Below are 24385 nucleotides of genomic sequence, written 5' to 3'. Positions count from 1 at the left end.
TGTGCTTTAGTAGTAATTGAAGAGATCCAAAGCAATTATCCTCTTTCAGGAACGAGACACTAATGATGGGGAGCTGAAGCAGGAAGAGAGCAAGTGATTATGCTGATAGTAGTGAAGGACTTGTATGTATTTGTTATCATGCAGTGTACATTATTATTAGTGCTCACAATGTGACCCTCTCTTGCCCTGGTTTTACATGTGGATTTCCATATGAAGGGATTTAACCATGGTTCTTCCTACAGCTCTTAGACTCTGCACTTCCACATACATTTTCCTATCACCAACATGTGAAAGTGGCCCACTACTTCTGTGGAGTTGAGCAATGATACCAGATTTTCATAACGCCATCTCGCACTGGGTCATGCTTGGATACTGTGTTTGCATTGGAGTAGATAGGAAAGGACAAGATTCCTTTTGTCTAACTGGCTTATTTATAAAAGATTCCCTGTGCACTACTTTCTTACACAATTAACATCATCTGGGTAACCACAATAGCTTTTGCAGTGATCAGCTATGAAACTGGACTCTGGTGACCTTAGCAGCTCTCATTTGAGCTGAGAACTCTGTATATTCTTCCATGTATACAGTTTTCAGATAGATTTAATTTTAAATAATTGCTACGCTTACTTTGTGTATTATAGAACACCTCTGCAATCTGTATTTATATCACCGTGCATCTGAGTCTCTCTCAAACTTGACCCAATTTAGCCTTTCCATGCTTTATTTAACAGAAATATCATTATACAATCAGGCACACTAGGGCACAAAGCAGTTAAGTGAGTTGCTCAAAGTAAGAAGCCCATAAGAAAAAAAAAGGTAGAAAAAGGAACCACTTTTTCTATCTACAGAAACTGTAAGATTGGTTTTCTTTTGTGTGCAGTCTTGAAATAGAGAATAATGATTTGTGTGTTTTCATGCACTGACTGCCATACTACAGCACGCAGGAAGATAAGCCCTGCACTTCAGCTCAAGCCTATGGAAAACACAGAATATGCAAGTGTAAGCGCAGGCAGAATTTGGCTGGTCACCTTAACAGGGGAGGCCAGGCTCCATGAGTGCGTAGCTTTGTGCAAAACTGCAGGGAATAAACATAATTCCTCAGCCTGCTGTAGTTAACACCCTGCCATCCATGCTGACCTCTGAAATCTTGAAGCAAAGGAGTTGTGCCTCAGGGTTGGTTTGTTTGGTTTCAGGTTTTTTTTTAAACTAGTTCTGTGACTGCACAGGGATGACAAAGTGATGCAGTTACTACAAGGTAGACAGTTTCAACATGCCAGGTTTTAAATCTACTGGCCTTTGTAAACCTGAGGACTTAAGCACTGGGTCTGGGCAAGAGCTGAAAATAAACCCAGTGGGGAGCGAAGGAGCTCTCTAGCTATTACTCAGAGCTCTGTTGAGTTTGCTTTGGACTCTTCAGCTGATCTTACAGTCTATTTTTCAACATGTCTATTTTTCTGTAAATACATATCCACAGTAAAAGTGGCTTTTATCAGTAAGCTTCAGCCATATGAGGCTGCGCCATGTAGATCTGATCAGATACAGATTGTCCCATGGAGGCATAGGAATACTTAACATTACTACTTCTATCATTGGCTACATCATCATATAATTATACATAAACAATGACTGCCTACCTGTCCTGCTAGTCAGGACACACATGCAGAAAGGGAGGCCCCAGGGTGGTTCTCACATAATCTCTGTCTGAGATTTGTAGGATGTCCCTATTTCTGTTCTGCCTGCTGCAATGCTTGTGCTCCCTGTAACTGGTTAGTCACGCCATGTTTGTATGTGTACCCAGCAAGAGCTCATGCCAATTCATGTGGCTCCAGTTCCTCCTGCTGCAAATTGCTCAGGCTGTCTGGCTTCAGGGCCATGGCATGCTCTCCCTTCCCTTTCCTTCTCTCCTTTCCAGGCTTGGGAAAGAAGTTCTGCGACTATGGGATAAAGAGAAACTAAGAAAGTTGTGTAGATCAACCCTTTACGTTTCCAGCTACAACATGGTTCTAAGTACCAGGATTTTTCTTCCAAGAAAGCTGGGGGTTCCCCCCGCCCCCCTCCAGTGGCTACGTGGTTGGGTTCTTAAATAAGGCTGTCCAATTTTGTAACCCTTAAAAGCTTTGTAATTCAGCTATTGATCAGCAGGGGAACCAGAGCTGTTGAAGCTGCTCATGCTTGTTTCAGCCGTGCACTACTCAGGCAAGTGAGCTGAGCCTTTAAATACCCCTGCATTCTACAAAATAAAGTTTGTAGTCTTAAATGAGGAAAGCAAGGCACCGATGTTGAGTGACCTTTCCCCAAGCTGATGGCAGAAGATGCTATTAAAATCACATAAAACACAGGTGTAAAACACAACCCACTAGCCCAGCACACTAGCCTGCTCCCTTACAGCTTTGGGTCCAGAATCTGTTCTGGTTCACACACTCATGTATTATATTTTCTGATGCTTTTTGCCTAAACATAGATTTCAGTGTTTAAAGCCAATTATGGAGGGCTCCTACATTATCCAGCTTGAATGCAAAGACTGGATAAGCAAGCAGGCAGGAACTCGGAGAGAAGACAACTTGATAAAGGACAGTTAGTGAAATAAGCTAGTGAAGTAATTTATTATTAGGCTTTTAAAAAAATGTTTTCTAATTATAGTAGTGCGTCTCTGATGATATACCTCTTTGTCAACACAGTTTCCCTATGGAGCTGACATAAATTTTTAAATGACATTTTAAACCTGGCCAGATGCTTTATTTAGGAAGTAAAGCACCTGCCTCCTATCCTGCACGGGCTCCTGCTGGCACCACGGGTATACTTAGCTTGCAGCTCCAACCTGCACCTGTGCTAGAGCAGGATCTTGACGTTTGTGAGGTTGCAGCTGGGAAGCAGGCACTGGCGATGTTACAAAGACTGGGGTGCTCAGCCCAGCTCTGGGGGAGGGGATTGCCACCCTTGCTGGGGTGAGAAGCGTGTGGGTAGATGGTGCGAGCAAAAGGGATGTATTACACAAACCCACACAGCTTTTCATGTGCCTCCATGTGATAGATAGTAATGATGCAAAAAGTGAAGAAAAATATTTCCTACAAATATTCAGCGCAGGTTGGGTTGGTCATCACAGAGCTTGAGACAGACATAGCCAGCTGGACCCCTATGGTGCTACAGATGAAGGTCTATCAATCCCCGTTTTCTCTGCCTCTTAGAGGGGAATATTCTGGCTAGTCAATCTCCTACCAATTCTACATCACATGAAAGAATTTGGCATCAAGCTAACTTACAGTTGTGTCAGAAGTCTTCCCCAGAGTGCAGTAAAAGGTTGTCTTTCTCTTTCATCACCAAAATAAATCAGTAAATTCTCAGCTTATTCTTCTCTTTGTATGAAGTGTTACTACGTGAGATGGACACATATGGTTAGAAAGCATACATGCCACACAAAGACAAATTACAGGCTTTATTTCTCCAGGTAGATGCTGTTCACACTGTCAGGTTAAGTAAATCTCCCATATTATAAGGTGCTCCTTGCCATATGCGAAAAAATCTGGGAAACTGGGATATGGTGGTATCTGGAATGGTGCAGTGGGAGAGAAAAGGGGTGGATGCAAATGGCAGCAAAACTTAGATGGAATATACTAGCACTACAGATGGTTTAGAAGACTTCAGATGTTTGAAGGAAAACTTTTTAACCCAAGAGGCATAGAACATTTGGGAAAGAAATTGTAGTTTTGTGGCATTTAAAAATGAGTCAGAAGCATTGATGAAAGAATTGCAGAGTTGCATTTGAAGATAGGGTGTTTGGAAATATGCAATCCATTTTTGTCTTGTAAACGTATAAAAAGTAGTACAGTTTGTGCTCCGAACAGAAAATCCTTCTTAGCGTCATCAGTTAATTAATAATTATCTACTTGGTGTATATTATGATCTCTTAGTGAATTGTTTCTTCCCTTTCATGACCCATAGCACTTCCCCCCCACCCCCAATGTATCTAGTTAATTCTATAGTAACAAAATTCTGTTTACCTGCATTTTGACTAACCAGTCTATTGTAGTAGAATTGAAATACAGTAGAAAGCAAATGGCCTAGGAATAAGAAAGGGTATGTGATCATAATGGAAACAGGAGCCCCACTAGCACTGGGCAGGCTGCTGCAGTTTCCTCTGGAAACCTGTGAGTTGCAGTCCCTTAGGCATCTTTCATGCGGACAAGCCCTAATGCATATTGGCAGGCCCTACATATTAAGTACATCCAGTTTCTTGATTTTATTCAGATCAGCACTCTTCAAAGCAACACGTCTCTCAGCTGAAGGAAATCCCTGCTCTATTAACAGCATGTCTGGTGCTGCTTTCACTCTTACCACCATGAAATCAGGACTTTTATACTTACTGCAGGAAACTTAGAGCATGTGTCACAAACATACAACACAAACCGTGTCAGATCCAAGACTGGGAAGGAAAGATGAGGTCTTCAGAGCCCTGCTTGCTTCCTTATAATTTCAACCACTTAATATGCAGAGCATTTATCTCTACAAATTATTCGGTTTGTACTGCTGTCTCCTGCTTTTCTTTAATATAATCTTGAGGAGCCTCTTTGGTATGTGTATAAGTATTAGCCTTAATGGAAGCATTAGTGTCGCTATCATTCGGGGTGCGAATGACCACAATACTCTAGCGAAATAAGAAATTGAGACAGTTTGCCAACTCGACTGACTCTCAGTTTGAGATGGCTCTATAGTATTCAAGGATTAGCATGGGATTTCTTTGCCCCATACTGCCTACTCCGGTTGAGCTGGGTCTGGCTTTGCTGATAAGCAAGTATTGATATTGAACAGAGACAGGCCACAAAAGGCCTCCCTGAGCTCGTCGACAAGGGGGTATTACCACTGAGACAACACTGTGGCCGTTAGGTGCCAACAGGATTTGCATAGTGAGAATAAAATGAGGAAATAGCAGATTGTTTCCAAGAAGTAGCAAATCATGATTCTAGTTCTTGTGAGTATTAAAGCCAGAGAGTATGTATTATCATAACATTCAGATTTATTTTTCACTAGAAAATTTTTCACTATTGTTCATGGCTTTAGTCATCTTCCTTTGTAATCTACTTGAAAGCCTCATGATCTTATAATGACATTTTGTCATTTTAGAGTCAGGTTTTTTCCTTCTTTTCTTTGCCTGCCTTTATGAAATAACAGGCAAAAGGGGAAACAGACTAACTCATTCTCTGGGCTAAGTGTAGATCTTGGGAAATGGTCACATTTACACTCAGTTTGGTATGCACACACCCATTATCTTCAGGACTAGTTAAGGCAAACCCCCTATAGTGAAACTGCTATATAAAAAGCACTAACAGCTTTGCAAACTGAAAAAAATAAATAAGATTTGTGAAGCCTAGACTCTTCCAGTTAAATAGCCACCCAAGAAAGTAGAGAGGGTTTTTTAAGGTCTACAAGAATGCAGCGATAAGACAAGAGAGTTATTGCATCTTTATATGTATCAGTGGCTTAATGAAGCATGTTGAACATTGTAAACTGATCCATTTCTGTCAATAAGGCCTCCTGGCATCTCTGAGGATCTCTCTAAACAAAGAAATTGGATGCACAAGACACTGGCTTCTTGTGAGAATCCTCAAAAAGCACATTTCCAAAGAAAATCACTGATTCTCTAAAAGGTAATACAGAATTTGGGAAGCAAGTGAAATTCTGATGAGCAACTGTCTATCACACCACAGGGAGCTCGGATTCTGTGTAGCGTCATTGTCCTGACAGTGTGCTGTCTCTGCTCCCCTGCCCTACCACCCCCTCCAGCTGCAGGGTCCTGACTTATTGCAACTGCCTCAAAGAGACAGCACAGCTCTGCTGGTGTCAGTCATAGCAGATAAACAATTTCCAGGGGCGTATCTGGCACCAGGATGTACAAACCTTCTGATTTTAGGTGGAATTTGTGCTGTAGTTTTACATGCTTTGGAGATTTCCACCAGCATCTATATTAGAGCTGCACTGTGTTGGTGATGCTTGGAAAAGCTCTCTGCAAACTGAACACCAGCATAGAAACTCCCTGTTTTCCTCTGTTCTTTGGCATGGCATACAGTCTTTTCAACACTTACACTTTTTGTAAATGCTGTAGGTTTGCAACACGTGAGGGGTTTGGTGGGGTATCCTTTTCTTTTTCTAACCCCTGTTGTTTTGATTTCCTGATTTATGGAATTTCAGCTTGTACTGAAAAATACCAAGAAATGTTTGAACATGTGAGTCTCTTGAGTCCAAAACTGTGGCAAGTGAGGTAAAACCCCAGCAAAAGTTCTAATTAATTTCAGAACTAATTGTTTTGTTCTGCTTTCAATTCTTCCCAAGAAATGCTAAGCTATGCAAAGCTATGCCAAGCTTGGGAATGTTGAAGTCATTCAGGGCGAAACACTGAAAGCTTGACAGTAATAAGCTCTTGCTTTCCTCTTTTTGAAAACACATGTGGAAAGCCATCCAGCTGGATTTGGAACTCATAACATAACTGTCCCTCCACAGAAGTCCATTCCCATATTTTGTCAATGTGCCTGAAGGCACCCATGGGAATAGCTTAAAACTTGACTGTATGCTGAAGGCTATCCATGAAATGGATGTGAGTAGTATCAGTAAGTGGCTGTTGCCAGGTGAGGAGCATCCCCTCATCCTTCCATCCACCATGGGGCAGAAATAAGTGTTCCGTCCCTTATGGTGAGGTGGGAGGCTAATCTCTCCAGGTTGGTTTTCCATCTTGCCACCTCCAGCATTGCTCCATTGAGGCTGTCAAGGGAAGGAATCAGACAGAGGTTAGTGTGATTGTGTCAGTTCATTACCTGATAGCATAGATAACAAGCTTGGGGGAAATTTAAGTGCGGTTCATAGATATCAGCCCAATGAGTTTGGTTCCCTCTTGATGCTACCACACATTAGAAAGTAACCCGACAAGAGGTTTAAGTGAATGTTTTGTTCTTTTTTTCTAACACATGTCAACAGGTTTTCTGAGATTACTTGCATCTCTGTGGAGTATATCCTTGAGAAAAAGCAGGTAGGTGCCTGGCTGCTGTCAACGTGCTGAAGGAGCAGATTGCTTACCCTTCCTTGGCCTTCCAAAAATACCAGCCAGGAAGTTTAACTGCATGTTAGTAAGGGCCTGATGGTACCAGCCACTTTTCAAGGTCAGCTCTAATTGACCTTCCTCTTGCTTCATTTAGTGGCTCACATAGTTTCCTTTTGATTCCCTGACTGTGCTCTCATTGTTGGGATTTCTGCATGTTCCTGCATTGTCTTTTGGTTGAGCCGATTCCTGCTTACTTCCTCCCTTTCTGCTTGTGCCTTCTCCTCCTTCTCTCCCCCTCTCTCCTGCCTGCTCTCTTTCCTCAGGGCTCACCCATTCTGCTATGCCTCATTTATTATTTCCCTATCCTGAAATATAGCCCGGATTCCCAACCTGCAGCTCCAAAGCCCAGATGCTCACTGTTTTTCCAGCTAGCTTTTGGGAGCAGCTGTTGCACGCTGCAGCAGATTACTCCTGCATGGTGGGAGGCAGCTGCTGAATTACAGCTTGAGGAACTCAACAGGAGCTGCAACATCTCCTGGAAGCAGCCTGTGGGCTGTGTTTCAACTGTGCAGGGGGCTACAGGCCTTCCTATGGGTAGGTTCATGCCTGGTACAGTGTTAAGTAGGTGGCATGTCTCCCTGTGAACCATAGGAAGACACTGGTGTGCACAGAGGCAAGGTACAACTTGATGGCGTAGAGCCAGCAGCTCTCCTACCTGTGGCTATAGAGTGACAAAATACTGTGTAGCAGATTTGTCTTGCTTCTGATGGAGGTGTTGGCTCCTGGCTTTGTTGAAGATAGAGCCCTGCTTGCCTACTAGAGTAGGATCTGTACATACTCCAGGTGGATGCTGCGTTGTATGAGAGCTGCATGCTGTGAAAGCTGCATAGGGCCAGTTTTGGCCTGATGCGATGAGCCCTCAGGATGTCCACAGGGAGTTTCAAGCAGCAGGAAAATTAGGTCCTAACCTACTTAGCCTGTGTCTGTATGAAAACACCTACGGCTGAAAGTTAAATAACACCAAGTGTACATGATGAAGAAGCAGACCATGAGGTTTTCCAGTAAGCAAAGGCATCTGCCAGCAGTTTACACTGCTCCCATTGTGGAGAAGACCTCCTCTGTGGCAGCACTAATGGCAACAGATAAATCAATACAGCGAAGCCACCAATAACTTAATTTTTAAAAAAAGAAAAATGCTATTTTAATTACATAGCCCAGCTCATTAGAAAAATGTATGTAATGAGAGGAGGACAGTCTGTGCTACTGCTTTGACAGACCCAAAGTCAAAGTTCCTCGTGGGTTTGCCATCCCCCATCCCAGAGTGCAGCCAGGCATTACTCTCTGCTGCAGCAGTGTCATCCTGTTCGAATTTAACCTCCACGTGCTTTGATGGAGGGAGATTTCCCCGTGACATCAATTGCTTAAGTTTTGTCTCCTTCCTTCCCCAGCCAGCGGCACACAGCCCAGCCTTTGCAGCAAGCGGAGGCAGTGCCAGCTGGCAGAGGGAAAGGCAGTCTCAGAGCAGTGTCCCAAGCTCTCTGGACAAGAGATTTTTGCCAGTGCCCAGTGCCTCTTGGGCAACATCTTCCACTACCAAAATCCCTGGTGGAAAAAATGATGGGTCACTGTAAATATTGCTGTTTAAAAGGGTCCAGGAGGCAAGTGGTCATGGCCTTGCAATAAATATGATAAATTGTTTATTGTAAACAATGCACTGAAGGGCACAGTTTGGGAAGCCCTGTTGTGTAGGAAACCTGTGTGCCTTCCAGGTGCATCACAGGGTACTCTGGTCCTTCCCAGCCCTGGGACACCCTATGCCACATGCCTCCATACCCAGCTTCCACAGTGCAAGGCAGAGCAGAGACATTTGCCTGTTGCTTTACTTTCTGATGCTTTGCAAGGAGGCCATGTTCTTTTGGAGAGTGCAAATCTCGCAGAAGAGGAAGCAGCCATGCAAGCACCTGGCAGTGGTGGAGAAACACTTTCAAGAGCATGCAAGTCCTTCTGGACCCTGTTCCAAGGATACTGGCTTGTGAAAAGAGCCTTGTCCTGACTGTATGGCTGGGGCCAGGTTCCCTCCCGTGGCTGAGAGCTGCCACAGCAGGAACCAGCAGCTCTCTGCGATGCTGTGCAAAATGTGCAAGGGGCAGGCATCTTGTGCTAAAAGCACTCCTCCTGAGACTGGTATCAGACTTACATCCCACCTCTTGCCAGTTAATGCTAAGGTCCTCCAGGACAGTGCACATAATTGCTGTATGCAGAACTGGGATAGTCATTTGGAGCCCTTCTGACAGTAGACAGAATTCTGGGACGCTTCGTTTAGCCAGGACCGGACCTACTTTTACATGGACTGTCATTTAAGTGAGGGGATTTTTTCTTATTTGTGTTACACAAGGTAGAAAACACAGGTTCCTGAGCAGAGGATAGCACAGCACACTTTTACCCAGCCTGTAGTATATAAATCCCTTAAAGTCTTTGTAGGCCCTACCACTCTAGCCATCCCAGACAGGTGACAGTGGACGACTCTGTGCTGGCACTCACAGTTATTGTGGTAGGTCGTGAATAGGCCAAGTGTTGTGTGGATGTACATATGAGGTGAATAGCTAGATCATAATTCATGGATACTATATGTTACCTGCTTTTTGGAACAATTGCTGCATAAACAGTCAGTACTACCAAAGTGCTCACTGGTGCATGTGTTTGCTGACGTTGTGTAGTCACTGGGTGCGCCAGGACTGGGCGGGAAGTCAGCACAATGCCTCGAGATACATTATCCACTGTAAATGTGGCAGGAAGTCATTAAAGATTTCCTGAGCTATTCCCTGGGAAAAAACTACCTCCATGCTCCGGCAAAGTTAGAGGACTTGTATTACCAGAGCTGAGAAATCCAAAGAAAAATTGCTCTAATAGGCCGATGTCAGCAGCTTCAGCAGGGAGCCTTCTGCTCTAGATAGATCCTCTGCCCACAGGGTGGGGGTAGGGATGGATGATGAGATTTGGGGGACTTGTGCCAAGGGACTCTTTGTAGCTCTCTTATTCCAGCCAGGCTCGTCCAAGCCTCCCTAAGACTCTGGGGGCTAAGAGTGGTAGAGATATAGACAGGTCTGAAGCCTTTGTCTCTAGAGCTTTGTAAATCCCTCTAGGTGAAAATAAATGGTATCTTATTTTAAGAAAGCTGTTTGATTGATCCATGAGGTCTCAGCCACATCTCTAGGAGGGAGATTTGCAGACACTGAGCTTTCTTGGACTGACTAGGCAAAGACAAATTCCTGCCATCAGGAGGCAATCAGAGACTAGGGCAAGAGTGTGAGTAGTGAGGGAGGCCAAACCACACGGGTCAGGGCAAAGAGCCCCAGTGTTTGTAGGGGGGCTCATTCAAAAAGACTTGAAGGAGTTTGGGGCATGATTTAATGATGATATGAGGAATTTGTGTGACTTGTCTCACTTGATGTGTAACTCTCACTTTTGTTGCTGCAGATATGTCTGTCCTGAAAAACATTTATGTTTTACCAGCAATATGTTTCTGTCTTCCTCCCTGCCAAATCTCACCAACCAGCCTCTGGTCAAGACTCAAAGGCTGTCTCAGCAGATAAAAGATCTCAGGGAATTACTGTGGAAAACTAAGTTCTGGGCTGTGCCTACAGGTGCAAAATTTTTAGAAAAAGTAACTACTGAGATTGTTTAACTGCTGAAAAACTTAGTGTTCAGTCATCATAATATGGTCAAGGGAAATGAGCCAGATGGTTATATTTCACAGTGTTCATTTTCTTACTGGAAAAGATGAGCAGAGCAAGAAACCTTCCTTAAAACAAAACAAAAGAAAAACCCCAACAACAGGGGGGAAAAAAGGTATATGAAGGTTAAGCAGCCAAACCTCCAGTTTTGAGCATCTGCAAAAATCCTACAAATGAACTTGTAAAATCAGGTAGTCTGCTATACCTAGCAACCACCAGTATGCACCTGACTCAAAGTCTAATTTTGAGTGCCAAGAGTAGTAGGGACCAAAATGAGTAGTTTGAAGCTGCCACTGAACTTTAGCGTAAGCTGGTCTGCCCCAACTTGAAAATGTTTTGGGATGAGAAAAGGCGATGAAACGTACTTTGTCTGGTTGGCTGTACTAGTGTAGCATACTGCATAGGAACCAGTAGTCCTTTTCCTTCTCATTGTTGATTAAGGTACCCATTTAAATGACCAAAAGAGTTTTTCTTATCTCAGACTCACAGTATGTATCTCACTTATATGTCTCTGTTTCTCTTCCCACAGGAGAGAAAGAAAATATAGCTAAAAAACAAAGGCATATTTCTCTAGTAGGACTGCAAGGAGGTACACTAAATACACAGAGAAACGTCCCCCAGGACTGGTGACACCATTGTTCAGCCTCACTCTTGCTGAGAAGGTTTCTACACAACGCTCCAGCAATGAATTTCCTCCGGAGGCGTCTCTCAGACAGTAGCTTCGTGGCAAATTTGCCCAATGGCTACATGATGGACTTGCAGCGCCCCGACAACTCCACGAGCTCCCCAGTTTCTCCTGCCATGGAGAGAAAGCATCCGCAGCCACCACAGCCCTCGCACTCTTCCTCTACTGGCACCAGCATCTTCAGCTCCATCTCCAGTGCCATGAAGCAAACGACACAAGCAGCTGCAGGACTAATCGACCACTCGGCCAGCCCTGCACCACCTGTGGCCCAGAAACCCAAGATCCTCCTGGTGATTGATGATGCACACACGGACTGGTAAGCTATCATGGTCCTCCCTACTGAATTCAGCTCTACAGAGTTTGGGGGGGTGAGAGGGATCTGGGAAGCACAGTGCATCTGCAGGGGGGTGCATGGATACTTTCACATCTATGTTACCAACTCTGGCCCCAGGTCAGTGTCTGTCCGGTGACTTGCATAAATGGCAGAGTAGGTTTTTCTCATATCTATCTTGAAAAAAAAAAATGTTCATTTGGTACTCATTGGCAAACTTCTCGTGGCCTCAGTATAAAAACACACATTGGGCATTCTCGGATCAGCAGGCTTAGCTGAGCTGTCATAGCTAACAACGTTCCTAAGAGGTCACAGCTGAAGTTGTGTTAGTGATGTGGTTCAGGACCTTAGCCTACTGTTTGTGCTGGCTTTAAAAATGGAAAAGGACTCAATCTTTCCAGCTTTCAACCTCTCTTGAATTTTTCTCTGTATGCAAATTTATACATAAAGTACAAAAAAAAAAAGCTAAGCTTATTACTACCAATAGTAATGACTGGAGTTCATTCACTGGTCAAGGGCCCTTTACCTGCTAAGCATAGCAGCTGTTGGCAAAAGTCTCTCAGGCTCATCCAAGCCTCAAATGTGTCTTGTTCATGATGGTCTCTGTTTACAAAAAAAAGTGATGTTTCATTTGCCAGCTTGTCACAACACGGAAAAAATGAAAGGGTAACACAGGCAAGGGGACCACATTGAAGACTTCAGAATGAAGGAAGCTGGGTTAGCAGGTCTTGGCCAAGGAAGATTATTTTATTGTTCTTTTCAATCCATGCCACTCCTCGGTAAGGTCGTCAACTTTGGTTTTCTCTGCTTTCCCAGGAGAGTGGGGACAATGTGGGACGTGTCTCCCTGGGTGCGTCTTCACAAAGCAAGAGCCTAGTTCTTTGATAAAAAGGGGCGATGACTGAGTACAACTAGGTCAGGCTTCTTCAGCCAACTTGAAGTAAGAGATGGAAAACAGTGGGAATATTCTCAAAGGAAAACCAACTTTTTTAACTAAGTAGGAAAGTCCCTGAAAAGGTGGTTGTCATATCAAATGTTTCACCAGCCTAGGGTCTTTTATCACAGTAGCAGCCTCTTAATGACAGGTAGTTCAGTCGGCAATACTAGTCCAGCTCAGCCCTGATCTCTCCTTCCTGGGTGCACCTGCAAGACTCCCAGAAGGCTGATGATCACCAACTTCTGTTTAGCGTTTTTGCAGTTCCTTGAAGATGCTGCCAGGTGGCAGTCCCTTAACACAGCATCCTCTAGCTGGGGATGGGAGTGCTGCTAATGCACAGCTTTAGCATCTGGGGCTTAGATGGCTCTGCTTAGTCCAAACACTAATCAGAGAGGAAAACCCTAGCTCAAAGGCCAATGTAGTTTTTCCTTGAGATTAATGGTGCTGAAGGTAGTCTGGGCAGGGGAAAAGAGAGGAGGGGTTGGACTCTGTTGCAGTGTTTTCATGTTTTAAAATACACACTGCATTCAGATCCCTGCCTTTATATCTCCCAGCTGCTGTTCTGTCATGCAGACTTCATGGTCTGTGAGCTGAGCTAGCCCAAGGAGCAGCAGCTGGGAGATATAAAGAGAAGGTATGGCTACCCATGCTGTCTTCTCTCCTCCATTCATGTGTAAGCACTCCGTGCATCCTGCTGTCTTGGCTATCCCTCTGCTGTCTGTAACTTAGCAGTTTCTACACACGATGGGGAACCCCTTTCATTCCTCCCAGCTCTCTGCCTCTATCCACAGGCTTGCAGATATCTAATAATTCTCCTTGCAAAGGCTCCCTGCCTTCTTTCTTTCTAAGGTTTTGAAGGCACTGAACAAAATTAGTGTATGCATTCATACACTATTCCTGCCATAGATTTCTATGGCTCTTTGTAGCATGGACAGAAACACATGCCTAGAAACTTCCTCAGCCTCAAAGTAGCGTGTGGTCCTCTCTGAGAGACTGCACCAGTGCAACCACTCCAGTAGGCTAGGAGTGCTACTTGGCCGTTGATTTTCATGTCTCCAGGAAACTCAGTGAGCCCTTGAAAGCAGTGCTCTATGGCTCCATGGGTGTTTATTCTTGGTAAGGTACTTCAAAGCAATGCCAGTCATCTTCTTGGTCTCAGCCAGGGTATTACGTGAGCTCAAGCTGACCAGCCCCAGGCAGCAACGTTTGCCTTGTGAGATCATGGTTGAAGAAGCTGGTTATCCAGAGATTCTGGCTGTCCACTCTGCATCGTGTGCTGAAACAATTTCAGACTTTGGATGGTGAACAACAACATATTGTTACTTCTGAGCTGGTAATTTTGGGTTTGGAAGAAGCATCATATTTGTAATGCATTTCACCTCTGCGTGCTCTGGTTCTTGCTACTTGTAAAACCTTTGTATTTGGTTTTCAATAAACCCTTTCCTTCTCATTTTGAAATAGTTTACCAGAAAAGATCCCCAAGAAATAACTGCTGAAGTGCTACCTTTATTTTAAGGGTGGGGGGCTTCCACATTGCCTCCTCCCCCACAGCAAGTTATACAGAGTTTACAACAAGGATTAGCTTGTTCACAGACAGGAAGGGTGAGAGACGGTGGAATCTGCTATTTGATTTCTCTTCTCTAAATGAAAACAGTTTCTCATAATTGGAGACTGTAGTAATGTTGCCAAGCCAGACATTAATTTCTCATCACTGTATTACAGCAAAGACCTGCAATTGTGGATTAGGATGAGGTGTTGCACAAGCGCATGACGAAATGCTCTAACAACCCAAATAGGCGAGTACATGTTGAATGTGCTTTAAAGTGACAAATGGTAATCATTTCTATTTTTAAGGAGCTACTTATACTGTCTCTGATGATACAGTATAGCACTCAACTTCTCGCAGAGGCCTGGTGGAAGCAAAGACCATCCATGGGAATCCATTGCCTATCTTCCTCCATAAAATCCTTACCTCTCTTGACATGAAATATGCTCTGGTTTATTCCAAAGACAAAGTACTATAAAAATAATGTGAGCCCCACAGAATATGATCAGCTGCTTTCTGCATTAGCAGCAGTAAAAGAAAGGTACGTTCTATTAAAAGCAAGGGAACTCACCCAGCTTTCTGTTAAAGTGGCAACGTTTTGACAAATTTTCCATCCTTCTATAAGACCCTGCTCTAACGCATTGCAAGGAAGCACACACTGAATCTGCAGCATGCAGGATGTGCATGAGAGGAAAACACTGTCTCTACAGCTCCCTCATCCTCTTGGCTTTGACAGGCAGCCCTCAGAGGCGCCCACAGCAGCAAATGCTAGGGAAAAACTCTGCTTCTCTTCAGTCATTAGTGGTACACAGCTCAGCTGGGTAGCCTCCACCTGGGGAACGAGGCACCTTCTTGTGGGTCAGGAGTATCTGTGCCTTGGGAGACTTCCAAAAATGTATCCACAACTCACCTACAGCAGCTGCCAGAAAAAAAAGGAGCTCAGACATGACTATCCACACACGCGCACATGTGCAAACACGCAGCAAGAGGGAGTGGGACCATGAGGAAGAGGGATGGCAGGACTCCATGTAATGGCAGATGGGCCAGCTCCGGCGGCCCGACCTCAGCCAGGAGGAAAACGTCCCACCTCTGGCAACTTTCTCGCCCGACACACTATTAAGTAAAATCATGCTCTTGCTGGATTGAATTTCTCAACAGATCAAACAGGATTTAGTACTGTGAATTGTTAACCCCCATCCTCTGTGAAAGTGCTCAGCTTTCTAGCCTAATGCTTCGTGTTTAAACAGCTTATTTGGGAAGTGATCAAGCACAGTTAAGGCTCCTATTAACAGCATATGGTAAAAACATTGCTTTTTGGACCAGAGAGCGTAACAAAGTTGTTCTTGTTGCATTTGTTACGTATCTTGGTTGCTTTTGTGAAATATCTCATGTCATTTTTCAAAGCCATTGGTATGTTTTCTCCAAATTTCGGGCCGTTTCAAGTGCTAACAGTGTTACATGCTGTCTTGCACAGAATACACGTGCCCTATGTGCGGCAGTTGTACACAGGAGGATTGTGCCATGTTTCATAGAAAAAAAAAACCCGCAGAGGATATTTTAGGAGGCACAAAATTGCATTGTTGTTTTACCGTTACTTTGCAGCCAAATCTGCCTGAACTTGAATCTGTCTCCAAAAATTTAAAGATGAAGGAAGAGAAAAACTGTGATTAATACTGAATTAAATCCTCTTAATACATCTGAAATGGTTCTTTGTATAACAATAATGTCATGATTCAGGTCTAATTATGGACCAACCTGACAGAATTACTGTTTTATACTGTTCAGAGGAAATTATCAACTCATATTTATGAAAATAAAACTATTTTTACTTCTAACAATGCATGACAATATTGAGTCTTAAATGTGTCGTTTGTCAAAAAACATAATTGGTCAAATAACAGTCTACTACTGAATTTTAGTAATATGGGACTTACTAAATCCTAATTTGTTTTGCAAGGAATTCCTTTTCAAATATATTCAATGCGTGTCATGAATCATTTCATGCTTTCTGTAGGCTGAAGATGATATACTACGGCTCCCATTCAGAGGAATATTTCTGTACCTAACTCAAATATAATGGGAAGTTTTGGACTAACCTTTGGCTTTGGACTTCATTATCATTTATCTTTATTATTATTATTCAGAATTGATACTTTAAGCTTGACCTCAGGAATTTGCAGGTGAAATTGCGAAGTTTTGTCTGTATTTTCTAATAAGAAGCCCAAAATCATCTAACATGGTGGTAACTGACAATAAATTATTATGAATTAGCTTATATTATACATGGGTGACCTTTTAATTTTTCACAAGTTCTGTGCAACTATGTGGCTATAATTTGAAAAACACTTAAAAGTAAAATTTATGTTTTCACCAATCTGGCTAAAAAACCTTATATTTTCATCATTTAGCCATGTCTACCCAGGACTGAATGTTTCTGTTCCTATAATTCACGCCAAGTGTGACTTGAGGGCAAAAAAGATTTTTAGGGAAAAGTGGAAGCAAGTCTGTATTAAACATGTGCATGCATATGTGTGCGCGCACTTGTAAGCAGCACAAAGATTTTCTGTATTCCCTAGCATATAGGCATAGGGGTGAAAAGGAGGTAAGTCTGTCAAAGATATTCAATAAATTTCATTTATCACGTTGCTTTCCGATCTGTTTTAGGTATATCACCATCATGTCTGCCTGTATTTTTGTCCTGCATATGCAAAGCAACTTGGGAGCTAGTCCTCCTGAATGAAAGGTGATACAGAAATGTATAGGATTAGTATCATTACAAAAATAGACACAAGGAATATGGAAAACATTCCCCACCAGGTTATAAATATGCTAATGAAAGTCAAATCTGGGACCTCAATTGCTTTACCAGAGTTCCTATAAATGCATAGAATTTAACCTCAGAATGTCCTGCCTAGTCCCGTACATTAAAAAAAAAGAAAAAATTCCTCAGATATATTTCTCAAGGTTTGTGAGCCAGATTTCTTCTTCTTGAAAGCCAGCAACCCCGCCTCAGTGTTGGTTCAAGTTAGCTTTGTTCCCCTGCTCCTCAGGTTCAGGGAGGGCACAAGTGGGCTGGAATAAAATATTGCACAATCCTCAACAAAATGATACCCCTTGCAAACAGCTCCAGGCCATACCATCTAGATTTAGCAATGTAGAAATGTTCCAGCAATGCACTATTTTGATAATACGCAAAATAAAATTGCTGCCTCATGTCGTACTTAAAGCAGCCTCTCCCCTCCACTGCCCCCCTCAGCTCTATGTGGCCAGGAGGAATGTGACCACGATGTAGCCTGGGTGAGGGATCAGACCTACAGCAAAGTGTCCTTCCTATCGTGACAGCTCAGAGAAGCACAAAAAGCTGTGCCCAAAAGCAATAGTGCTGCACTAACTAGCGCTTCTTTCCTGGGCGGGTAGGGGGATGGCTTTGATTACCCCCATTTCATGAGCAGGAGGTGGCACAGGAAGATGCTGGGAGGCCAGTATTGTGTGGGATTCCATAGTTCCTTGAATAGAAAGAGCAGCCTGAATGGTTGTGTCTGCGATCGTTAAAGTGCTGGTGGCTTGCCAACACAGGTCAGCCCCAAAAACAGGCCTTTGGCTCCCTCAGAGAACCGGAGGACTCACAAAAGAAGATTTTAAAAACTTTTTTCCCTTCCTGCCCCAAAGCTTCCCTTTCTGTCTGTGTTCAAGCCAAGAAAATCCTTCCAGCGCTGTAGGGTGGGACCTTGGACCTCATCAAGGACCTCACCACGAGGACTTCCTTTATCCAAGAAAAAACAAAACTATACCACCATCACAGCCTGATACAAACCTCTCCAGGAGAGGTGTTTCTTTTCTTGGTATGATCCCATAACTAATAATGCCTCGGGGGTTGTTTTGCAGTAACCAGCCTGGGATGGGTCTTGTGGTTCTTCCCATAAGGTAACAAAGGCAGTCTGTTCCCACAGCCTGACCTTGGACACAAGGACCTATCTGCAGTGCAGCTAAGCCAGCTCTCCATTCGGTGGCTTCAGCAAGCCAGGTGGTGACAGCACCGAGAGCAAGATGATCTCACCCTGGTGGAGATACGGGGCTGAGCACAGCAGCACTGCACCCCAGGGCTGGAGCTGAAACTTTTGTGGAGCTTCTGGCGAAGTATGAGTGTATTTAGGGTTACCTTTTGACTCAACCCAAAACTTAGATTTACCTCTTGGTCCCTCCCTGTCTGTCTGTACAGTGCAGGTACCCTTTCCTTCTTTCTGTACTTTCCTCTGGTCCATTTAACCTGTAATTCACACCTTGTTTTCTGGGGTGGCAAAGCACACATCCATCATGCTTATCCACCTTCTTTAGCATCCTGACACCTTCCACTCCTGGACCAAGGTACTCTTACAGAATAAATATTAACTACCAAGCAGTCCATCCCACAGCTTAAGAGTGCATAATAGTGTCTGGGCCAAAGCAGATGTGGACAAAAGCTCCAGTAGGCTGCAGACTTCAACATTTGTGGAATGATTTTTCTCTTCCCTATGCCCTGGGTAGTCAGGACCTGACCATCTCAGAAGTCCTTACTATTTGTATCTGGGAATTGCTAAACTGGGGAGAAGCGGTGAAGGGGTTGAGGGCTGGCCCCTAAAGGAAAACCTTCCTTGTTTTCACCCCTGAAGAAAAAAGGGCACAAATGCATCTCTCCTCCCCGCTCCCCTCCCCACTGCCTTTATAGCATGTAGGGGCTGGGGGGGTTGAGGCATTCCAGCGGCTGCTGGCCAGTATCCTGGAAACTGCCTCCTTTTTCCCAGTCCCAGCCCCTTTTATGAAGGAGACAATGCGGACATACAGTGAGTGCCTTGTGCATCACTTGGGCCCCCAGGCCCTTTGACACAGGGATTTCGTACAGTGGCTCACCCCTCCCCTCCCTCCCCAAGGTCCCCCCACACCCAATGCAGCGGGCTTCAGCCTTGCCTTCTCCAGGCTGATCCAGAAAGAAATTACATGCCTTGTTTTCCCAAGGGGCTTGAGAGAAATGTGTAATGTGATTCCAGGGAAATAATTCAGATAATTCCAGAATTTACCCATGGATTCCTTTTGGTTTATTTGCCCATGTCTTCTCTTCACCATTTCTCTCCCTCTTTCTTCCACCCACTCTCTTGCTCACCTCTCCCCAGGAGTCCTGCACATTTCCCCTCTCCTCAGCATGTTTTGTTCTGGCCCCTCCGCAGGCTGGGAAAGGCTGCTTCCTACTCCAGGTGAGAAGTGGTCTCCATCTAAAGTGTGTCTTGGCTTTCTTTGCCTGTTGTGTCATGCTCCAGAGGTGCAAGCTCAGTCAGAGGACTTGGAGGACTTTGCTGTTACAATATCCCAGTGCCCCTCTTTGGCACACTTTCAGTGATACTGAGCCCATTTCTGGGGTGAAGGTACAAGCCTGTTCCTGAGTTTGTAGCTTAAGGCCTCTGTCAAACAGCGATGCCCCAGAAAGTGCCTGGGTTCATTCACATCACAGGGGATTTGGGTTCAGACTTATTTGTTTGTCTGAAGGGTGGCTTCTCAGTTACTCCAAGATATACTACTAGCAATTGCAGTATTTGCTACATCAGAAGATGTCTCTCATAGGAAGATTTCAGCTTTGACCTCTTCCAATCATAAAAAATTACTTCATACAGGAGCCATTTTACAGGATACCCTGAAGATGTCCCATGAATTTAGTACAAAATACCAGTCTCTGTTCAAAGCTGCATAATGTGTCACACCCTCTGCTTCACCCAGCTAATGGACCTGCAGGAGCAGCATTAAGCTTTGAATCACTGCACTTCTCATGTCTGTCACAATCACCTCGGATCTCTTGTTACGCCTGGCTACTCCCTTCCTGATGCTGAAGCTGGTGTTCTGCATCTTTTCTTACATAGGCTGCTGTCTAATGGCACTGTACCTAGGGAAGAACTCCTTGGGCACTTTCTCTAGCTGATGCTTGATACCTGGGCATCTCTTCCTATTCCTCACCTGTGCATAGCAGTTTCCAGCCTGGCAGAAGTTGTGCAGGTCCCTGCTGCATCCCTGATGTCTCTGTTTCACACAGGTCCAGAGGAAAACACTGAAGCAGTCCTCTGAAGCAGCTTAGATATGCTTCTTTGCACTGAGAGAAAAAAGGCAGAGGGAAGAGAGAAGAAATAATGCCAGAAGAGACAGTACAAGCTCTGCACAAATAGTTTCTCCTGGATTCCCGTGCTGAGCATGTATGTTGGCTGATGCTTTGGGCATTCATTGCTCCTACTTTCGTAGAAAGAAAACAAGGCAGATGTAACTGGTTATTTATCATACAGAGGGAAGTTGCAAGAACGTATGTGCTCTCCTAACAGAAGTAGCTTGTGACTTTTGGCCCTTTGCTCCTGATCCTGGAAGCCCCTACTCCACATGTGGGAGTTGCTTCTCTTGTGCATGTTTCCCCATAACACAGGAGCAGCACAGCAATGCAGGCCGGTCTAGCTCCCGTACCTATAGCCCACTAGCCCAGCTCTACGTCCCCTGGTCAGGGCGACATGCAAGGCTTTGGTGGGGACTTGGTGCCCTATGACTGAATCCTTGTGTTTGCAGACTACGGGCATTAGTCCGAAGGTGCAGGGGAGCATGCCAATTTGAGCAGCCCTCACATAGGTGCAGTGCAAACTCTCCCAGCTGTTGGTAACACCAGAGGGGTAAACTCTGGTATTTGAGTGTCTTACAGGTGTGTTTGCAGTCTTGGATCAGTGCTGGCATCCCCTGCTCAGACAGATGCTTTGCAAACACCTAAAGGCACTAATGTTATACATAGCCTTTCTGTGCATTAGCTCTTATGTAGGTAATTGGAAGTGAATTGATCACTTATTTTTCCCTACTGATATTAAGGATATGCTCCATATCTGACACAAAATTGTGTATATGCTTCCTCCAGTCACAGTCACTGAGGCAGACTGAGACTTTTTCATGGCAGCTCTGGAAAATAAGCTTTTATTGTTTCCAAATTACTTCATAAGAAGAGGCATCGGGTTTCTTGTGGCCCTGTAATCATGTCAGGGCTGAGGCAGAAAGCAGAAGTTATGTTTGTCTGATGCCCTTGCACCCAGAAAATATGTCCTTTTCCAGACCATGCGGTTTCTTCATCACAAAGAGAGAGGGTTCAGGTCAAGCTTTCTCCCTGAAAGCCAGCATAGGCCTTTGGCTGTTTATTATAGTGCTTCCTCCCTCCCAGCTGGTGCGGCCACATTTAAATGCATTGCCTAGCACTGTAAATCCCACCCAGGAACTACTCTTTAGTATGGCCTTGCAGTTTTCTTCAGTCAAAACATGTTTACATGCTAATTTACTGAGATCACAGCAACCACACCATCTCATCTGCACCCTGCCTAGCCAAATTATAACACAGTATTCTGGCGGGTTGAACATCTGACATGCTTTAAAATAAAGGGATGGCCAGCCAAGTGGTGGTCAGTGCTACAGGCTGCCTGAGAGAGGGGGTGGGCTTGTACAGCCAGTGCCTTGCCCAGTGTACCGAGCAGGGGGGATGGCAGACAGCCCCCCTCCTGGGCCAATGAGTCACTCTTCGGATCACTGGCAGTTGGCTGTGCTGGGAGTGAATGGGGACACTTCTGAGGCTCCCCTAGAAAGGCCTTTGATGGGTCTTCTGGTTGCCACTCCCCTGCTGCACTACAGGCTGTCTAGATAACCCTGCAGCATGTCAGTTCCTAAGCAGAAATCTGGAATAGCCATACACAGGTGGTTTTAGGGCAGAGGGCATCTATAAATGTCTTGCACAGTCTCACCTGCCAGAAACATCCATCATTCTTTCTCCTGCATCTCCACCAGAGCAGTATGGTCTTCCTTGCCTCCATCCCACATCCACTGTAGGGACTAGAAGCCATTTCATACATTGTACAATATTGATCAAAAACTCTCCCTCTTGCAATGGAAGCATCATGATGTTTCCGCAGCATCAGCAATGATTCCAGCTTGCTTGAAATTTCAGGAGCTCCAGGGTGAGGCTACAGCAATTTTTCATTTCAACATGATAGTCTCTGCTGCACAGAGGCTCCAAAACCCCAGATGTGCATTGAAAACATAACTCCATCCATTTCAGTGATGTTTCATTCTTACCCGGGCTGTGTAAAAATGGTGGGCTGACCAAAATACTTGGCTGCAAATTGCTTAGCACCTGTAGTCTTCAAGAGATACTTGGAGCAGGCTATCCCTCCTGGGGTCCCGTCCTGGAAAGAAAGTGATATCTTGTGATGCTAAAAGAAATCTGAGTTATCTGAGACACAGTATAAGACAACCTGTGTGGAAAGAGGGATAAGAAGGAGAGGCCACACAGTGTCTAAGATGAGGACCCTTGCTCTACCTCAGTGACTCCTCATGCTGGATGTGCCTTTTGTTTAACTATCCATGAGCAAAGCCAATATTGCAGAGATGGGAGAGAGGAATTTCTAACCATGGGAAGGCTAATTTCCTTGACTAGGCAGTGGAATCCTTTTTGCTCCATCTGTACTGGGCTGAAGACCGTGGTTAATCACACTTCATTACAAGCTGAAGCAAAGCAGCACCAAGGAGTTTGCAACCAGCTGGTCAGCAAAGAGGAGAGGCCATAGAGGGAGGAAGTGTGTTTCATAAATGTGGGTAAGGAGTATACATTATGAGTGTGCTGGGAATAAAAACAAGTTTGTACCAGTGAATAGTACGCCTCAAATTTCAGACCAGTTCCTGTGGGCCCTCTTAACGCTTATTCTGGTTTTTGAGAAGTCACTGGTTCCATCAATATCTCCAATGTTTAGGAGTGAGGAATGTTACCTGACCCTCTAGAGCCATGCCTCCAGAAATATGATGGAATTATTAAGTGTATTTAGCGTTGCCATTTATTGTTAGAGGTGTGATGTCTCAGCTTGTTTGCTGAGTTGCTGTTTTTCATGCAACACTCATAAATTCAAAAAGGGGAGGAAAAATGGCCAGAGCTCTGCTTTTTATACTGGACAGGGGTTGTTTGAGCCACTCGGTCTTGGCCATTCCTGGCTGCTACACCATCCCTCACTGACATCTATGCAGCGGTCTTACTAGCCCAATGCTGATGGATGGGCTGTCTGGGAAAGAAAGTGTGATACAGACTTCAGATACCCTCATTAGAATGAAGCAGAAAACTTTTAACACTTTTTATGTCCTTTTTCTAATAAAATGAAAAATTTTAACTTGGTTTTGAGCCAGAATGACAAAACAAAACAACTCTTTTATTTATATTTCACATTTCTGGGGGAAGGGAGCATTCAGCTGAAAACTGGTGTGTTTCAGCCATGGGGAAAATTGCCTTCCTACCGTCTCTCCTTTTTTTATTGGAACAAATATACACATAGTAAAAATGTAAGCCAGCTTCTTTTTTTTGCTAATACTATAAAATAGGGAGCAAAGCCGGCTTCCCCTCATTTTCCTTTACTTCTTTATTCTGTCCTCTTTGCCAATTGGAAACAGAACGCAGAGAGTTACTTTCACTCTGGAAACAGCTCTTGCAGGGCTTAACTGTGTTTTCAATGCTTTCCAAATAGAGGAGCTTTTTGGAACTTACATGGTCTTCCTGAAGTTTTAGGGGTGAGGTCTGAGAAGATAAATTGGTATTTTCTTCTGTCAAGCTTGCTTGGTAAGGGGAAGAACTGGGGAGAATTATTCACAGGGGAAATGTTATTGACATTTTCCCTCCTGACTGATCAATACAAGGGGCATTATACACAAATATGAATTTGAAGAGCTAATACTGCCTGCCCTTCTAATACATTTTCTTCTCCAACACTACTGTCAGCCTTCCCCTCTCATGAACAACCAACCCTTCTGAAAGTGCTTTGTTGTCTGCATAGTATAGGCAGCTAGGAGCAAAGGTGATGGAAGGTATACATCCTTCTTATGACACTGTTCAAAGTAACACAGTTTCTCAGTTCAGGAGAAGAGATCTTTCAGTAGTGACACTGTAGATGCAGATGCTGTTTCTCTAAATCAGTAGCAGAAAGACAAACAGAATTGAAAAGCAGCTCTGCAGTGACAGAGCAAGAGAGGGGGCTTCACAAGTACTTCAGCTATGATAACAAAGATCCTTGCTCAACACCAGGAAAGCTTCCGATGTCATGCCATATGCTGCTC

At 44.2% G+C, this 24385-nt stretch overlaps 1 protein-coding gene across 2 annotated transcripts in view; it reads left to right on the top strand.

Annotated features, from left to right (window-relative positions):
* The window catches only part of SYN3 (synapsin III), a 196889-nt gene that overhangs the window by 8968 nt on the left and 163536 nt on the right, over positions 1-24385 (top strand). For both annotated transcript variants that reach the window (XM_075075809.1, XM_075075817.1), the window contains exon 2: positions 11291-11762. In XM_075075809.1, coding sequence (XP_074931910.1) covers positions 11446-11762 — 317 coding nt within the window. In that variant the 5' untranslated portion in view covers positions 11291-11445. The remainder of the gene's footprint in view (positions 1-11290; positions 11763-24385) is intronic.

Source organism: Phalacrocorax aristotelis, chromosome 1 (assembly GCF_949628215.1).
Source record: "Phalacrocorax aristotelis chromosome 1, bGulAri2.1, whole genome shotgun sequence".
In the NCBI taxonomy this organism is placed as follows: domain Eukaryota; kingdom Metazoa; phylum Chordata; class Aves; order Suliformes; family Phalacrocoracidae; genus Phalacrocorax; species Phalacrocorax aristotelis.
Note: the sequence above shows the minus strand (reverse complement) of the source record. Positions and strands in the feature narration are given on the sequence as shown.